Source organism: Embiotoca jacksoni, unplaced genomic scaffold (genome assembly GCF_022577435.1).
Source record: "Embiotoca jacksoni isolate LCO1_2020_lvr unplaced genomic scaffold, fEmbJac1.0.p SCAF_11, whole genome shotgun sequence".
In the NCBI taxonomy this organism is placed as follows: Eukaryota; Metazoa; Chordata; class Actinopteri; family Embiotocidae; genus Embiotoca; species Embiotoca jacksoni.
Genome location: NW_027185241.1, coordinates 10,562,451 through 10,581,660, shown reverse-complemented (window position 1 = coordinate 10,581,660; position 19,210 = coordinate 10,562,451). Strand labels below are relative to the sequence as shown.

General features: G+C 39.9%; 3 protein-coding genes across 3 annotated transcripts in view; 1 reads left to right on the top strand and 2 right to left on the bottom strand.

Moving 5' to 3' along the window:
- Window positions 1–329, bottom strand: part of LOC138194405 (transcription factor HIVEP3) — a 40,687-nt gene extending 40,358 nt beyond the window's left edge. The window contains 1 exon segment of the mRNA XM_069143109.1: window positions 85–329. The gene's annotated coding sequence lies outside the window, so the exon portion shown is untranslated.
- Window positions 330–4,244: 3,915 nt separating this feature from the next.
- On the bottom strand, window positions 4,245–11,733 carry serinc2l (serine incorporator 2, like). Its single transcript, XM_069143108.1, has 10 exons — window positions 11,600–11,733; window positions 10,404–10,565; window positions 9,897–10,084; window positions 9,709–9,788; window positions 9,480–9,617; window positions 8,750–8,919; window positions 8,178–8,268; window positions 6,962–7,112; window positions 6,653–6,862; window positions 4,245–5,930 (listed from the first exon to the last, which is right to left on the bottom strand). The coding sequence occupies exons 1-10, from the start codon at window positions 11,636–11,638 to the stop codon at window positions 5,792–5,794; spliced, it is 1,368 nt and encodes a 455-aa protein (XP_068999209.1). The 5' UTR covers window positions 11,639–11,733; the 3' UTR covers window positions 4,245–5,791.
- A 3,440-nt stretch (window positions 11,734–15,173) lies between these two features.
- Window positions 15,174–18,087, top strand: stmn1b (stathmin 1b). Its single transcript, XM_069143107.1, has 5 exons — window positions 15,174–15,259; window positions 16,342–16,385; window positions 17,124–17,296; window positions 17,392–17,583; window positions 17,680–18,087. Exons 2-5 carry the CDS (start codon window positions 16,370–16,372, stop codon window positions 17,737–17,739), a joined length of 441 nt encoding a protein of 146 aa, XP_068999208.1. The 5' UTR covers window positions 15,174–15,259; window positions 16,342–16,369; the 3' UTR covers window positions 17,740–18,087.
- Window positions 18,088–19,210: the final 1,123 nt, after the last annotated feature.

Genomic DNA, 19,210 nt, shown 5'->3' with positions numbered 1-19,210 from the left:
GCTATCACTCCTCTCTCTGACAACCACCGCAACACAAGCGAAACTAAGTAACAAACAGGCAATAAGATTTCGGGTAATATTTACCAGCTTGCTACAGTGCGGGCGCTGCAGCCATTTATCCCGTAGCGAAAGGGCCAGAAGTCCGCATTTCCTGGATTGCGATGCGCTGGATACAGCTGCGCTATGCCCGCGTTTCTGTGGCGGGAGAGCCGGAGGGGTTCGTTGTGCTTCCCACTGCTGTGTCAGACCGGACAGCGATGCCACATTCAGCTGATCGCCACAACAAAACAACATCTCGCCCTACGCAAACCACACTCCGCGGCTCCGCACCACCCCGCACGGCAGGTCCAGTGGGCGTCGCCCTCCTGTCAGCCTCCACCAGTGGGCTGGCGCGCCGGGCCCGCCGCGTCAATAATCATGAGGTGGCGGAGAATGCCATTGGTCGAAAGGGGCAGCCCCCTGGTTAATGCTATTCATTCTAATTAGCCAGACAGCCTCATGCAATGACAATATGAGTTTTGGTGACTGATTGTGTCAGGCGTGCGCTCCCGACCTGTGCGTCTTCAGATTTCTTATTGATTCAGCAACAGCCTATTTCATTTCCACCTCACACATACACACACACGTCCCTCCTACACCACACAAATTAATAGTCTACCTGAAGTAGTGCTGCCATCACCCCATAGACTGAATAAAGATGTTATGAATGTCATTATATGAGGCCACAAATCAATTAACTTATCCTGTATGACAGTGTGAACTCTTAAAGGGCCAGTGGCACTTTTGCAGTCATTTGGCACACTTCTGCTCTGAGTGCATTTCCTGCTGATCTCGTGACCCTGTCTGTCTGACCTCCTCACACCTGAGGAACCCCGAGTGGGAGAGTGAAGAGGATCGGCTACAGTAAAGGTCACTGACAGACACAGATCTGACTGTAGCACGCTTTGGTGTCCCTTGTAGATCAAATGGAGCTCTAAAGGCCAGCTGACCATCAGTGCGCACAGGTGGTGGTGGCTGGCAGTACACCTTCTCTTTAAACCCAGCATCACTGTCCTGGTGTACAAGTAGCCCATGAACGAATAAAGCTGCTCCCAGATATCATAACATCCAATAACTGAGGTACACTTGTCATGTGATGCGTAGTAGAGGAGAAACTGATGTAGAATAAGTCACATATCATGTCTTCTGCATTTGAGCACAGGGAACTCTTTTGTGTTTCATATTTTCAGAGCTGTCTGTGCATCTGCATACAGTACGCTAACTCTTTGTTCTCTGTGTTGAGAGCAGCGCTGCAGCAGAGAGGAAAAGGAAGGAAACGAAAGGAAAGCAAAAGTGGGAGGGGAGGGTGGTGAGGAGAGGTGTTGAAAAAGAGGAGAGGAATAAAGAGCAAAGAAAGACAGTGGGAGGAAGTGAGAGACAGAGCAGGAGATGGTGAGAGAAGTGCAGGGACATGCTGTGGTGTGAGCGCTCCGTACTGCTACAATATGACTCTGACAGGCTTATGTAACCAGACTGGCCTGGCATTTGGCTCACAGCAGACGCCGGCTGCACTGACTGTTATATAACTGCATTAGCTGCTCCTCTGAGCTGGGGGGGAGCATGCGCACAGGAGAGCTCAACACACACACACAAACACAATCAGACTTTCAGACTGGTAGTTTAGGACAGAGTGAAGGCATTGCACCGCAGCCTGGGTACTCTGACAATGTAGAAGTTCAGAAGAAGTTCATCCGTTTATTAGAAACAAGAAGATCTATCCCATTACTGGAGAGAAACTACACCGTGAATCTGTCAGGCTTCAGAATTTTCACTTCCCATCATCCAGCAACAAGTTTCCCATCCTGAAAAGCCTAATTGGGGTTTAATGTTGGGTAAATGTTTCCAGTGCACATGCAGTATGCCAGCAGGGCCTCAATTAGCTCCCTTGCATGCAACACATAATTTAATGGGCCTGGATTCCACCCTTAAAACCCAATTCCACCTCAGACAGGCATTTCCAGTCACTGTGTCAAAAGAGGTGGTCAGCATCAGCAGCGTTGTACTATTCACAGCTCATTTGTTGTAATAATGAACTCTGAAGCAGAGCTGGAATATTGTGATGATCTGTGTTTTACTGCAGAGGATGACCTTATTCTTGACAAGTGAATGCAAAATGCAGCTAAACGCTGACATTTCCAAACTAATGTGGGAAAGTGGAAATGGAGATTAAGGTCAGGGCTAACACTGCAAGTGATAACCATTGTCTCAGTCAATCTGCAATTAAAAATCCCAGGATGGCTCACCAAGCATGGCTGCAGAGCTGCACTAAGTGGCTCATAATCACCACATTACAGCCTCTGATCTCTTATTACAGCAACAAATTGCATGATGATAACATGATGGAAATTAAGGTGTGATTTATGACACTGGAGCCAATGGCCAAAGATGGAGAGTGTCTTCAATCTATCCTGGGGAAAAAAAAAAAAAACTAGTTCACATTTGTACATCTGATGATAACAGGGGAAATAAAAGTGCAATGTATAATGCTTATATCATTTTGTTCTCAGATGCTGTTGACTGTGTTCAGAAGCTGTTAAATTTCAGATGGGAGCAGTTGGAGAAAAGTAGAGAGTAAAAAGTGCTTTGGTTTCATGAAACTCCACCTGGTAGGCTTTTTTTCAACTATAAATACTTGAAACATAAAGAAATATAAAGTTTATAAGAGTCAGGGCAGTTTTTGAGATGCTGCATATCTTCTCCTGTAAGAGAAATGACATCACATCTATCGGTTTGAGTTTACTACAAAATGTCCTGTTGCACAAGACTCGGCAGGCATCCTCTTCTGTGTGTCTGTTCCATGAAGTGAAGTTATGTGTCAGGCTAGTGTGCCACACACCACTGCAAAAAGCAAGAGGACTGCTACTCTGCAAAACATTCATGCACATCAGCATTACACTACAAGTCAAGTGCAGGAAAACAGAGCATTTATTCATGTTGTGTCCATGGATCTAGTTTTTACTCAGTTTGCATTAGTGCTTAAGTATTAACTTTTCAAATATGTGAGTTCAAACAGGATATTTAAACAGTATCATTTTAATATTATTTTCCGATGGTGAAGAAGAACCACATAGGAGTGTACTTTTGTCTGCAGCACACAAACTCATGCTGGATCAGCTGTCCTTGATGCAGCAGTTATGTGATGCGAGGTGTTTTGTTGTTTTGCTTATATTGTAAATTTGATGTGCGTTCCTAATTACAGAGTTTATAGATCAGTTTTTTTTTCCTTCACTCTAATAGTTTTTTTGTTTGTTTGTTTGTCTGCCCAACAGTGTTTCTTTACTCTATTTAATTTGTAAGACCTTAAATTTCAGTCCCACAACTAGACTGTGACAGAAGTCATCACCTCAGGATTGTAATGGATAACGCTGAACGAGGGGGTGGTGTTGTTAGAGGGTGGAAGTCCACAGGAGGTAGTGTGTCCTGAGCATTTCCACACAGCGCCAAATGGAATGAGTGACAGCAGCAGCCAAAACCAACATGTCCTGCCTACCAGCCGGGCAAGTAGGAAATAACACAGCAGAGGCTGCGCGCGACCGCACTCACTGCTCCGTCTCTGAACCAGCAGAGAGGACGGCTCACTCACGTTTAGTGCTTTACTGGAAGGAAAAACACGGTCAGCACTACACAATCTTTTATATAAAGTCGGGCACTTTTAGTTTAGCTTTGGACCTACTTCAGGAAGATAACTAATCAATCAAGAAAGGGTCAAGACATCAATGGCTCACGTGTGTCACCAGTCACACAACTGCTGGACAGAAAAAAACAATGTCAACCATACAATTTGCTTGTGTTTGAGTTTCCTCTATACGTGATGCTTCACCCAGAGTACAGAACATCCTGTCCTGTTTCTACGAGCTCCGCCTCAGCCCCCAACTCCGGTGCCTCACTACTTCAATCTATGAAGTGATGTACAGAAAAGAAAGTGCTATCAGACCACCTTCGCCCTGGTCACCCATTAGAGATAAGGATATCTTTTGTACAAACAACATTCACAGGATTCCCTAAGTGTTTCCATATGCATTATTATTGTACCTCAGTAAATCAACGGTAAAAAAAAAAAAATCATCAGATGTACCACCCCTAAAATGTTTCTTTTTTTTTTTTCACTCAAAGTTAATAGTTGTGATTCGTTCATTTTAGAGGACACAACTGCAGCGCTTCCATTGAGGCTCCACCAAAACAAAGAGTGAGAGAGAGTTTCCAACTTTATTAAAAACTGAGTTTATTTATTAATTACAATATTAATTCATAGCATAGACCAGTGCCTTACGGCATGCAATGACTGACTCACCACAATATATGGCGAGGTGTAATAACCACATCAGCATTAGTGATACATTTGTTTTGAAATGCAAGACTACAAAAAGGCACTTGTTAGTGTTATGAAATATGACATGATGATCTAAGACCAGCAAATAATCTCCTTAGTGGGATTAATTGTACAAACAATGTTTAAAAAAAGAAAAAAAGATTTAAATTTATCACAATACTTTGAAAAACATCCTTCACAATACTCAGAAGCAGCCACAGAAACAGGATGTCCGATTCATGTGTGCCCATTGAAATTTGAGAAAAGAGTTAACAGAAAATCTTCTCAGGACTGTACCAAAAAAAAACACTCATTCCAGTTATATTGAAATTGAGGTAACCACCATATAATGCATAAGTACTGTACCACCATTACAACCATCAAATCACTATGAAAGTCAATACCATTTAACAGCAAGTCATCATTTCTGAAATGCATCATTTTGTTTTGTACATTACAGAATTTTAAAATCCCTTTTAACTCAATACCTCACTCTGCAACCCTCTGAGAATAATGGCATTTGTAAGAACACAGGTGGTGTAGAGTTCATCCTCTCACCTACTGAACCGTACCACTGCAAATTGCATGAAGCTGACTGCTATGGATCAATACATGTCACCCTGCTGCAAGCAGACTGCTACAGATTGTTGCCCGTGGCTGTCCAAGGCCAAACACAGTCAGACATAGAAAAGCTTAGCACCAGAGATAAATTACCTCGGGTTGGAGTAGACAAGGAAGTGCTGAGATTAGTCTAGCTGTCTGTGAGGATTCTCTGGCTCATGGTGCAATGACGTGGACATGAAAACAGCCGAGCAGCAACAGGGAAGCCCGGTTATGATCTATAGGGCGTGCCATACTAGTCCTATCTAGCGCTCACACTCGCATCAGTCTGGGGCTCCCGAGCGGGGCTCCCCTCCTTCAGTAAAGGAGTCCAGCTAATCAGGGGTATTCCAGACCGGGCCAATCCGAGTGATGTCATCTGAAAGGCCTTTAAAAGGGAATCTGAAACTGAAACATCTGAGGTATTGAGAAAGTGCCATGTTGCTTAGTCTTTATGATACTCCAGTAACTATGATTCAGCACAAAGATAATGGAGTTATACAATCACACCACAGAAGGTACGGGGTGGCCTATCACTGAGTCATTGGCAAATAAAATAACTTCTTCATCAACTAGACTCACCAAAAAAAAAAAAAAAAAAAAAAAAAACAGCTTCATCTTTCATACATCTGTAATGATTATTACAGATGTATGAAATAATAAACCAGCTGAAAGGAATAAAACAGCACAAACACAAAAATTTCAGAGGCAATTATTGAAAACATGACTAAAAAGAAATTAACTTTCTCTTAAGCATCCTTTGTAATTCCTTTTGTAGCATCCTTCAAACTTCATTGTACACTAGGCAAGAAAACAAAAGTACAACCAAAAGACGTGGCGTGTTCAGTTGAAATCCCTGTCAGGGAACATGAAAGGGGCGACGAGGGTCCAGAGGTAGAGGCCGAGGCCGAGCCAGCTGGAGCTCATCTTCACCCACACGGCTGGCATCGTGCTCTGCATGGCCTGGGTGTTGGTGTCTGGTCTGAGGGAGAACACGCAGGGAAAAGTGCAATGTAGTTAACACCAACTAAACCTGCAATGAAATCTATACTTCATTTAAGTTCAAAGAATATTCAGGAAAAAGGACTGAGGGTGAGTTTCTTCTAAACTGGGGTGATTTTATGAACCGACAGTCTGTGCTCCGAGGATGAAGAACTTTAAGGTGAAGTAGTGATCCCTCTGGTGGCTGTACTGCGGCCCTACAGCGACTGAGCAACAGTGACTGAAAATTGCAGATCTCGGACCTTTTGACATCAGCATCAAACAGACGTGTGTAATTCTTTGCTTTTTGTTTATTTGGCTTTTTCAGAGGGAAATATCTCTGATCATCACAACAAGAAGTTGTGCAATTCAACCACCATTTTATTAGTTGGTCACTGAGGAGCTCAAGTTTAATTGTGCCTTGCTTACGTGCAGATGAATGGTGGGTAATTCATGGGGGGCAAATGTCGTACTTTCGTATTTTGGTTTTAAGCCAAATAAAATAGTTGAGCCCAATACGGAGGCAATTGTCGGATTTGCAGCAAAACGGAGGCGGTCCAAGTAAAATGAACAGAAAAAGACAAGTTCTTGTCGTATATCTTTGTATAACAATTAATCGTGATCTCAAACTTCATGATTGTGACAACCTCGTCACATGTCGAGTTGTATAACATTCTGACCCCTTCTTGCACATCTGTCAGTCTGCTGGCGAAAGATACTTACTGGTACCAGTTGGTGAGAGTCATCATGATGTACAGGGACGCCAGACAGAGGTGGAAGTGGAAAAAGGAGTAGCTGTAGGTGACTCTCTCCTCCTCATTGTCGACGGCTCGGCGTTTGCCGTCCTCACCCACCGTACCCTCTCCCCCCGACCCTCCACCCTCCTCTGTCTGCATCAGCCTGTTTACCTGGGCGTTGCTGGATGAGCGGATACTAGGGGAGGGACGGACAGAGTGAGTTGAAGAAAAGTAAAAACAATACTAAACAGAACTGAGAGCACAATGTTGGTGGCTTTGGTACTGCAAGACTTACCTGGCATACAGAGTGCAGAAGAGGAAGATGACCAAACCAACGACGCCCTGAGCGTCCCACCACTGCACCTGCCCCGCGTTACTGTCACCGGATAATTCAGAGGTGCTGACATTTGACACGAGAGTCAACAGGCTGGGGTTACACTTACGATCTAGGACATCGAATATAAACAAACAAGATACGCTGTTAAGAAATGTTACACTCGTTATAAAGGGTTATTAAAAGATACATTATTCTACAGTGAGCCAGTTTGCACCCGACAAGAACGTGAATATTAAAGCCTTTCAATTTCGTCTCGGCTGTAATGGCAATAAAATGCTTTAATTTTTGGGTCAATTATGGCACTGAAGACGCCATAACCAACACATTAGAAATCAAAATCAATGAAAATAAATACATTCATCTTTTTTTTTTTTACAATTAACTAAATGTGAAAATGTTTTTGCTTTTTAAACGGTCGTCTTAAATTTCAAAACTGAAATTTTAAAACAATCGGAACATTTTTATACTACTGCATGTTACTGATGCCTAATAACCAATGTTTTTGTTGGCCTGCTCTGCATTAGAAAATAAGCAGCTGTTGTCTATAACTTCTAGGAAAATGTAAAAAGAGCCTGCAGTGATACAAAAACAAAAAAACTTGGCATGATGTGCATCTTTCCAAGGAAGTGAAACCCAACCCTATGCAAGTAATTCATTTTTAGTGTCATGTTGTACATGGATCTAAGATCCCTAAATGTTTTGATTAAACTAGAGGTAACACAGCACTTTTGCCCATTTTTGCTATTTACTTGGGAAAGACAGTTCACATAAAATGAGGCACAGAAGGTGTGCTAACTATTCGCAAAAAAAAACAGCTCTTTGTTTCTATAACGCGCCAGGCAAAACTCACCTGATCAAAACGCTGCAGCAGATAAACAGCAAGTATATAATGGAAACTGTGAGAATAATCACAACCGAGCATGCAACCAAAAGTTAAAGAAGAGTGTGAAATTTAGATTTAGACTTTATTAATCCCACAGTGGGGAAATCTAGTCGTCACAGCAGCATAGAAACACAAAGAAGGTGCACACAACATGAGAAAAATGTACAGACACGTATACATACAAAAAAGATAGATCAAAAAGAATTATTTTAGAAAAAAATAAGAGCAATGAACACAAAAAATGAATATAATATAAGAAAAATGTATAAATAAAGACGTCAGGAGACTCACTTGGATTGTTAGTCATTGCAGACCAGGTGACATACATGGTGTAGAGGGAGATGATCGAAGCCTGGAGCAGACCGGAGTGTGGCTGAGCTTCCTGCAATTAGCAGAATAAATATACAGGAATTTAACTGGCTGTAATGTAACAATGGCAAAATGTAAACTAATGGTAAGCAGCGTTGAAACAAAGGTTGTATTTTTAAACTGTGTCGGGTTGGGTATTGCAAAAGCTTTATTAAGTGTGAAAAAAACAATATGATACTAATCAGAAACAGCAGATACTGCTGTTTAAAATTGAAGCTAAAAGAAGACTTTGTCCACACTGTGAAAAATAAATATGAAAATTCTGTTTTCCTCTGAATACGGTTCAAGTGTGTTCTCAGGGATCACGCTCAACACTAAAAAGTCAAAACAACACTGTGTGCTCAAGTAATATTACAGTACCAAGAAAAATACATATTAGTGACATCACCTGCATTGCATCACTGTCAATATTGACTTATCACAAGGACAATTGGAGGTGACACGCTTGATCTCTTATTGTTGCTGCTACCTAGAAACTCATCCCCACATTGTACCTGTATCTTTGGTAAGATGGACACAATGGAGATGATGACGCAGAAGATAAGGTTGAGGCTGATGAAGACTTTGTGCTCTGTGCAGTCGTCCGGTTGTGTGTAGTAAACATAGAAGAGCACCACAGCGGTGATAGCCAGTGCATAATGGAGAGCAGTGAAGGACAGCAGGCCTGGAATTTACATGAAAATGCAGACGCTTGAGTGACAATATAATAAAAGTGTTTTATAAACACGCACACACACACACACACGCACACACACACACACACACACACACACACACACACACACAGATAACATTATGAGCAGCACTCAGCTCAGGTATTACAGTGGTCTATGCAAGCTAAAGTTAGCCTTTGCGAATGTTGTGTGTGAATGCAACTGCGGCCGTTCATAAACAATAACTGTAACATTTTAGGATGTGAAAATTGTAACGACATGTTTGTTAATATAAAGTTAACAACTGAGACTCAATGTGAATTCTGTGTACAGATCTGAATTCCTGTCTATTAGGTGCTTTGATCAGTTTTCAGTGTCTCCAGTAGCTACGCCATTTACTGGAGATACTGGACAATAACAACAACATTCAGTACTTTCTTGACAAGTACTGTTGAATTTTCATTTTTAGGCACTGACCTGGTATCAAAGTGTCGATACTTGTGACAGGCTAGTCTACCAAGTCAAACCATCTTCAGATGTGTAGCTTATCACTGTTTTTAAGTAAATGTACCTGCAAACCAGCACTTGTTGTCCCTATTTTCAGCATTTTCTACCCAGGCCTTGTTCCAGGAGTGGGCAAAGTCGATGAGAAGGATGAGTTGGATTAGAATGAAGATGAAGGATCCCACCAGTCCAAAGTAAAACCACACTGTGAAACACAAACAGGATATAGTTTTCTGAAGCCGTTTAAAGGGGATATACAGTATATATATTGTAATTTGACAAAGAGATGTTGTTACCAGAATCAAATGCTCCATCCGGGATGAAAAAAGCTCCCACTGTAATCCCAATCAGGATCAGAAATTTAAAGAACCAGAACCTAAAATATGAACATTCACAAGCGCGCCATCAGTCCAGACGAAGGACAGAAATAGTTTTCAAATCTTCCTCCACCCCTGAACCAATATAAGCCAAATTATGCTCTTACCCATTTTGAATAGCTGCACGTGGGTCTTTGCTGCTACGGACACGAATCATGATGGCAGAGAACAGAAAGAAGAAGCAGGTCATGGCAAAGCACATGCGAAACACAGACTTGTAGCCCACGATGACATCACAGTTGACCTGGTTTTCAATACCAGGTATAGACGTTCCTCCCTGGCAAAATCCTGGGATCTATGAAACAAAAGAAAGCCAGATAAAAGCTTGCAATTTAACCTGTACAGAAAGCATCTACTATAGAAAATATGTGACAATACGTGGAGGAAAATAACAGACATTTTTGTACAAATATTACATGTAACAGATGATTAGATACGTCATCACAAACACCTCCAGCTTCCAATCAGATATTAGTCAAAATATGCCCTTATAGCATACAAGAAAAAATAGTATAGCACAGTAATACTGTAGTTCTACAAATCTGAAATAATCCTCAAAATGCATTTCATCCGTGCATATTATAACGTGATGGCATTAAGAACACTGATCTCACTTTGCGCAGCTGTGTTTCCATCCCAGGAAGGATCATGATGACGGACACCATGGTCCCCAGCAGCAAAAAAAAGGAGAAAACCAACCGTGTGATGGTGGAGTTATTGGAGGAGGGACAGCAGCCGCACAAAAGACATGGTGCCGAGCCACACAGGCAGGAGGCCTGCGAGTGATGGAGAGGAGGGCAACGAACAACAACAACAAAAAAAAGACAGAGTTAAAGCTTTGGACATGACACAAACTTAAATAATCAGTAAACAACCAAATTAATGTAACCAACTGCTGAGGCATGATAGCCACACTGAAAACACTAAATTATTAAACATGATAAGGAATTTCCAGTAATACATCTATGGGAGATGACCCACGTCTCGGACTGACATACCAATTTCACAATTCAATCTACTACCCCCAGTCCTGTCGTTATAGGTTAGGTAGTTACTTCATTAATCCCCAAGGGGACTTTTTTTTCGCTACAGCAGCATACAGGAAAGCAATAAAATAATAATAAAATATCAAATCAAATAATAAAAAGCAATAAAATAACAGTAAAAAAATATTAAATATAAAATGCACAGTATATACATCTATATCTATCTATATCTATATTTGTTAATCAAATTTAGAGCATAACTGTGGCGTGGCTTTTGTAAAAGGTTAGTCTCCACAGAGGAAAAGCAGACTCCACCTTGTTCAATAATGACTTGGCTGCCCTGTTTAAATTCTCCAAGCCGGTGCCACAGTTTAACACCGTTTAACACAGTTTAACACCGTTTAACACCGTTTAACACAGTTTAACACAGTTTAACACCGTTTAACACAGTTTAACACCGTTTAACACCGTTTAACACAGTTTAACACCTTTCATTTACTGTCAATAACTATCCTGCGCAGCCAACGCGTTATGACGTCACCCAAACGGCCTGTTCCGTTCTGTTGACACTTCCTCACTATTTATTCATGTCGCCGACTTCCCGGACATTTCGCTGCAGCGGTGTTTGTGTACAGTGCAGCTAAAATAGGATGTTAACGTACTTTAACTGGTTAGTTATCATAAAAGGCATTCACGTTAGCTGTCATGTAATTAACGTTTATCTGACACTTAACGTCCAGCCGATAGTTCAGCCTAACGACAGGGCGAGGGCAAAGAAAAGCTTTCCGTAAATGTCGACGATAATATTGATATGAGATACTTACACAGCTGGCTAAAGAGCACAAGGCCAGGCAAGCCCCCATGTTAAAATGAAAATGCTGAAATGTATGGTTGAGTACCGACGCCTTCCCTGTTCCTCAGAGCCTGCTGTTCCTCAATCCCGTGAAATCCTACTAACAGGATATAGTGTCAGAAATCGTGTTAGATTTTCAAAATAAAACTCTTCGCAGTTCTTCTTCTTTTGCGGAGGTTGTCATCCATGTTGTTGGTATTTTACTGCCACCTACTGCTCTGGAGTGTGAATCAGACAAAAGATTTTGAATTTATTAAATCTTTCCTTCATTCCCCCCCCCCCCCCCCCCCCCCTTCATGCTTTACACCTCGTCCTGGTATGAAATAATGTCATCTTAAATGCAGTATGCTCAGCCCGCTTGGAGATTTTTAGTGTGAAGAAAATTGAAAATTGCTTTCACCTAAACAATTTCCGCTTATAACATTATGATGCAGTTGAGGAATGATAGCACATCTATGTGTGGTTAATGGGCTGTATTTTGGCACTGTTCATTTCCATCGATCCAAAAACATTTTGCGAAGCAGAATGGACAGGAAGACAGTAAATGCTTTGAAATCTACCATCTGTCCTTTCTCTCAGGATCCCAGGAGATTCAGTGCCTGTTGTTTAAAACTACATGAATAGCAAGAGAGAGCCTGTCAGGTGCTTACACAAGCCTCTTCAAAGTATCTGCTGTTGGTAGTTCACCAGCACAGTGGGGAGTCAACAGTGACTGGGTTATTAATAGTCCCTGTGATATCTAACCTAGAACAAGGAATCAGTGAATACTCAATGAATTCTCTTGCAAGTAGGTGCATTGAGAATTGGTAAGCTTAGTAATATTAACTAATGTGAAATCTCTCAATTCACCAAAAACTGAAAGGAAAAATAATACATGTATGTAATTAAGTTGCATGGTTAAGGCACATAGCCATGACACACAATTTGAGCTCTACAGCTTAACGTGAGGCAACGTTTCCAGCCCCCCTTCCCCCTTTGTCATAACTTAAAAAAAAAAAAAAAATCATACTATAGCATATTGTCCAAATTATTTTAAAAAAAAGTCATACTACAGCAAAAAGTGACGCAGAAATCAATTTTGGGTGACATTTTAGACGACATGACTATAGTATGACTTTTGGGTCACGTTTTGACCGCCACGCCGCACACCGATCGACCAAATCAAATTCTTTTGATAATTTTTAATTCCAAACATGTTAAGAGTGCCCAGACTAAATTTCAAGTCGGTCTGACAAAATATGTAGGAGGTGTTCCTTAAAGTGTGAATCGCCAAAAATGGTGACTAAATTCAAAATGGCGGACTTTCTGTTGAGTTGATGTAATGGCGCATTGGAACTTTTTTGTACATCTCAGTGTGTCCACTGAATTTCGTGCATGTAGGTAAATGGAGCCGACATGCCAATCCCTGATGGCATGTCAGCTCCATTTACCATTTACCGTCGGTGCTCGGGCCCTAATTATTGTAAAAAAAATTTTTTTTTAAAGTAACACAAAAGCTGCTAAAAAAGACTGCTTACTATTAGCCTATACAATTTGATACGCTTTTATTTGTGACCACAAGCAGACAAAATAACGCATCAGAGTTGTCAGTTTTATGGTATTTTTGTGTAATTCTGTTTTTATTTAACACCTGTGGGGTTTTGTTTAAAAGACATTCTTAACTAAAGGTAACTGTAATATACTGGATATTTAGTCCATCAATATTGAGATGAATCAATTTCTAGGCAAATGTACTGTATTCTCCTTTTTAACATGAAGCAATTGGCTGCCCTCTGGAAACTAGTTATCCTCAGGAGTCAGTTTGTATTTGTGAAATTCAGGTGATCAGGTACTTTTTTTAAAGACTGTCGGACCAATCTCTGTTAGTCATTGGGCACGGCTGCTCACCCCTGTGAATCTTCTACAATCACCTCTTTGTTCGGGCACCGGCGGGCTCACTTGGCTGGCTGCAGTTGGCAGCTGATGTCTGCCTTTCTTTTTTATTGTTTGTATGCAGCTGCCAGGATTATAACTTCCCTCTCATCCATCACTACTCGTTCATCACTCACTCCAAAGCCTTTCTTGTAGTTTTCCCTTTGAGCAAGAGCTGCAATAAAAGAAACATGAAGGAATAAAAAAAAGTTAAAAAAAAAGAAGGTTGATTTAGCTTTTTAAATACTGTTGTTGGATGTGTGAAAGGTGAAATGCAAACGTGTGCAACAATAAATTCAGAGAATGGTTTACACCTGGCCTAAATCTATAATTTGTTGTCCTATAAAATCACCACAGATTAGAAGAGAAATGAGTTTGCAGGTTTAGGGGTTGTCTGGAAACAGCTGGCTGCAGGTGTATTTCATGAACGAGTCCGTTGCCAGTTTAATGATCCTGGAACTTTACTATTCTTTTGGGCTGTAATGAAAGTGTCCATTTCTTTTCAGAAACCGTATTCAGACAGTGGAAAAAAAAGGTGTGATTCTTAAAAAGGAAAGGCTCAAAAGGACCAAAGTCCTTTCTAAGAAGAACAACAATACTTACATGAGTTTTTGTTATTTTGTCTAAATGATGACATAAACAGTGACACAGAGTGCCTTATAAAAAACATCATACTGTACATTATCTGGCCCTGTATATCAGTTATTACATTTCAATTATATTTAACATTTTACTTATCACCTTAATATTTCAGGATTTAATGCAGGAGTTGGCATTTCTGTTGTCAAACTGACCCAAACACAAGTAATGTCCATCATCATCATCATCATCATCATCATCTATTCCGCCTTATTAATTTGACAGCTTTAGTTTTTTTTTTTTTTTTTTTAATCAGAAGTTTGTATTTTCTTCTTTCCTTTCAGTAATTATCTCATTACCCCTCAGATTTATCTGCTGTCCTTCGATATTAAACTGTATATGAAGTAGTTCAAACAAGCTCCACCTAGCAGCTACAACAGTAACATGCTGCAAACATACTGCTTCACTATTAATAATCAGATATCAATCATATGTCAGTCACAGGGACCAAACCATACTTTAACTCTAATACTTTTAACTACATCTTCTTTCTAATACGCTTTTACTTAAGAAAGATTGCACATGTAGGATTTGTAATGGAGTATCTTTACACTGTTCTAGTGGGACCTTGTACTTTTACTTAAGTTGAGGATGTGACTACTTCTGAGACCCTCAAACCCGGAAATGACTACAATAACAACAAACACACGAGTGAATTGTGAATTTCATAGGGAAACCTACTTTGCTGGACCGCTCGAGGTAATACTTAAGAGCTGGTCCTTTTCAATGCAGCATTTACTGGGTTGTGTGTTTAACATCACATATTTGGCTAATGTGGATGATTTATTTCCGTAAAGATGTGCCATGCTGTTAGTGTATATGTCTAAGCTGCCAGCTTTGTGACTGTTTTTTTTTTTTTTTTTTTTTTTTTTTTTTTTTTGGCCTACTCTTCCTCGCGCGTGCGGCTTCAACACTTGCTGTGATTGGTGGATTTGGCCCAATGACTGCAAACCTTCCCGGTGACGTTTACAGGGTTAGTGGGTTTTTGCGCGAAGGTGCAGATGTTGGCGGTTTGAATAGAGGAGAAGAAGAAGAAGAAGGTGGCTGAGGTCTGCTGCTCTTCAAGCTGAAGCATTTGACGGTGAGAACAATGCCCTCAATGCAAATGTGTGTCCTCGCTTTCAGACCGTCCAGACGAAGTGTTGGCACAGTTAAAAGCCTGATTTGCACACCTTTTGCAGGATTTTTAAGGATTCAGTTCAGCATCAATAAAGTCAGTCGAAGTTATTGACGGAGTTTATTGTTATGGCCGCTGTTCAAGCAAACGTGTTTACTTCACTGACATTTTCCAAAATTAATTTTTGAAAATAGTTTTTTTTTTTTTTAAAGTTGTCTTTTAATATCTATCCACATATTATAAGACAGCGAGTTAATTTACATCAAGTTTGTCTTATTTCTGTTTTGTTTTGAGTCCTTGTTACGTTACATTAATCCACGTTTTGTTTAGTTTCTAAACTTTAGCGGTTTCGTCAGGTGCTTCATTTTTCTTGTCCTTGTTTATGAATGTAATGTTTTCCATTTGTTTTTCCAAATGACGTTTTTACACCTTTGGTTTCATTGTTTTGTGTGTGTTTGAGGAGGCTCTTGTATTGCCCCTCCCCCACCATTTTTCTAAGAGCATGTTGCAGAAATGTACGTGCAACCTGCAGGTTTTCACCTTTTACCCCTCAAACTGACTCGCATCTATTCACAGTGACCGTTCCCTTGTGTGATCATATTTTGCAGGGGCATCAGAGAGGTGCAGAACTTGTTTTGCCTGGCATGTCATGTTGTGACTGGTAATTTACCAGATTATGTAACTTTACAACTGTACGATGTGCTACAGCACAATACCTCCTGTGTGATTCAAATGAATGCCGTGACAAGTATTAAACAATCAACACGAAAACTAACATTTAGTCGAAGTCTGAATGGTGTTTAATGAAGACTTAAACAAACTGTGGTTTGACTCTGAGGTTAGAAAAAGCTCACTGTTATTTTAAAGACACGCTCGCATACTTGAGCGATTATCTGTCAAAACGTGAGCTGTTAACATCAGTTCCATTTCTTACGGATGGACTTCAAAAGTACTGCAACCTTTAAGTAAAATTCATACTTTTCCAATGTGTACACCAGCTTTGCTTGATATTAATTTCCTTTTTTTCCCCCTTTTTTCTTCTACAGTGGTATTAAAGTCAAAACCTCTGCTAAAATGGCTAACTTTGGAGGTAGGTGCAAACTATGCAAATAATGAATGTACGAGAACAACCAGGCTTTTGGGATGCAACAATACCCGAAACGTTCAATAAAAAACTTAATTGAGTATAGGTATACATAGTAAAAAACAAACAAAAACTGACCCAATAGTGTATAATTGCTCAACCAGGAAATCTTCCCACCAGAAGAATAGTACAACACAAAGTTGTCCTCCAGACCTCTGAAGCTATATGCGAGACTCAAACATGTTGTTTAGACATATATCAGTAGCTGGAGTCCTTTGATGTGGTTTGTGTTGCAAGTTGCAAAAGCAGCAGTTAAAAACTGTCCTTGTTTTGTCACATGTTGTTTTCATTTCTTCTTTGTAAAATGCTAAATTCTGCCAGCAGGGATTAGTGGTCTTTGTCTGACCTCTCTCAAGGCAGTGAACCCTGAAAAGATAGGAGGCTTAACCTACTTTAATGATCCTCAGGCAGACAACGAATCTGATTGGAAGCACTATCTTAGACTGGCAGTCGATTGCTGATATAATTAATCAATTAACCAGTTTAACTGGTTTAGTTAACCACATAAACTGAATACAGTTTATATACCAAGTAATTCTCATCACATGAATAGAAAACTACGGCTAATATTGGAATTTAATTCAAACATTACAAAGTTGTCCTTTTAACTCGCATCATCACAGATCTGCCATAACTTTAGCGTCATTTTTCCCAGTCGGCACTAACAAATGTCTTGTTTTATAGACATCCAAGTAAAGGAGCTGAACAAGCGTGCATCAGGTCAGGCGTTTGAGGTCATCCTGAGGCCCTCAACTCCAGATGCGAAGGTGGAATTCCCATTGTCCCCCGCAAAGAAAAAGGAAACTTCACTGGACGGGATTAAGAAGAGACTGGAAGCTGCAGAAGAAAGACGCAGGGTATCTGGACAAACAGCACCATTTTCTAACACGTGTAGCACATGAGTTAAAGATTCATGTTCTGTTAACTTACTGCGTGTTTATCTTTTCGTCAGAGCCACGAGGCTGAAGTGCTGAAACACCTTGCTGAGAAACGGGAGCATGAGAAGGAGGTCCTCCAGAAGGCCTTTGAGGAAAGCTGCAACTTTAGCAAGTCGGCACAAGAGAAGCTCGAGAAGAAGATGGAGGCGAACAAGGAGAACCGCACCGCCCGGATGGCCGCTCTCAATGAGAAGTTCAAGGAGAAGGTAAGCTCCTACTTCTGTACCGTCATCTCATGTTGGCTTATTGCTGTTTTTAAAACTAGTGTTGTGATTTATTTTCTTATTTTTAAACACCAACAGGACAAGAAGCTTGAAGAAGTGAGGAAGAACAAGGAGGCAATGAAAGAAATGGAGAATTAATTTGTTTCTGATCTGGAAAACAATCTTTACATTTCCAAAGACAAGATATATTTTTATGACTAAATTCTTCTTCATGGTGTTAGTCTTGACTGTGCTGTTTAATCAAAGTTGGTTACACTGGTTAGATTTGGTGTTATAGAGACTGTTTTTTCTATTCATGTAGATTCCTTTTTGGCAGCTGAGTACACTCTATCTTTTTTTGGAGCATTCGCTTGTAATAAGTTGGTCTCCATGTTTCTTTGTTGACACACATCATATATAGTTGTAACCTGTTGATAATGTAAGTTTCAATTTACTGTAGGATACAGTGTCATGGTTTCACCATTAAAATTTGTATCCTCCATTTAATATGTTTTTGTCCTGGATTGTTTATTGTATTTACCTTTCAGTAATTTGATATGAAATGTTGGAAATAAGCATGTTAAAATATCATCACGTGACACACACTGTTGCAGGTTTATAGTTACACACCGCTGACACCTAGTGGCAGTTATAAAGCATTGATTTCCAAAGGTGGTCCCAAAATACATCTGACAGGCCCACAGATAAAAGAAGACAGGAAAAAGACGTGTTATAGAATTATTAATTACTTAAAAAAAAAAAAAAAAAAAATAATAATAATTTTTTTACTGTTTATGTTTCTTAAGTCCAATAAAAATCCTTTTGATTTTTTGTAAAATCCATTTTGAATGGATTTTTTGTAACAAATTAATTGTTACAAAAATTAATTTTTTGTAACATCCATTTTGAAATCCAAAATGATTTGTTTTCTGCTTAGCTTGGCTTCATTTGACCTTGTTTGTGTGACCACACCCAATACACAGAAACACTTATGTGTAGTTTTACAATTGCACGTGTTTACATTACACAAAGTCACCTTTAGCCACGAAACTTGACAAACAATTAAAAAAATGTAAGATTGCTTTGCACCTGACAGGTTGTTGCTTGAGTGCAATGATGTCGTGTTGGTCACACACAGCTCAGTCTGCTTTTTGAATCAGAGAAGTCGTTTGACATATTTCCTATTGTAAAGTGAAGTTAACAGTACTTCATATTAACCAGGCAGTCTCCACATGGCAAAAGTTTTTCACGAGGAGGAAAAGTGAAATTCTTTTGGCCCACTTGATTTTATAGTCCAGCCATTTTGTATGAAGATGTATTTTCTGCACTTTCAGGCTGAGAAACTGGTGTAGCAGAAGCTAACAAAACTATAATAAAATAGTAATGCTAAAATAGTTTTCTTTCAATATCATGAGTCACTGGAGAATCAGGGGGGAAATACAATATTATGCTTGCTTTTGCAGGTGTTCATCTGTTTTCCCTTTTGAACTACTGAATTTTTTGTATCTTTAAGTTATGTAAAAATATGGATAATTATTTGGTTGCTATCATTCACAAACAAAGACATTGTCTCATTCTTGTATCCAACATGAGTTGGGAAAGTGTCAAATTTCTGTCAACTTGTTGCATG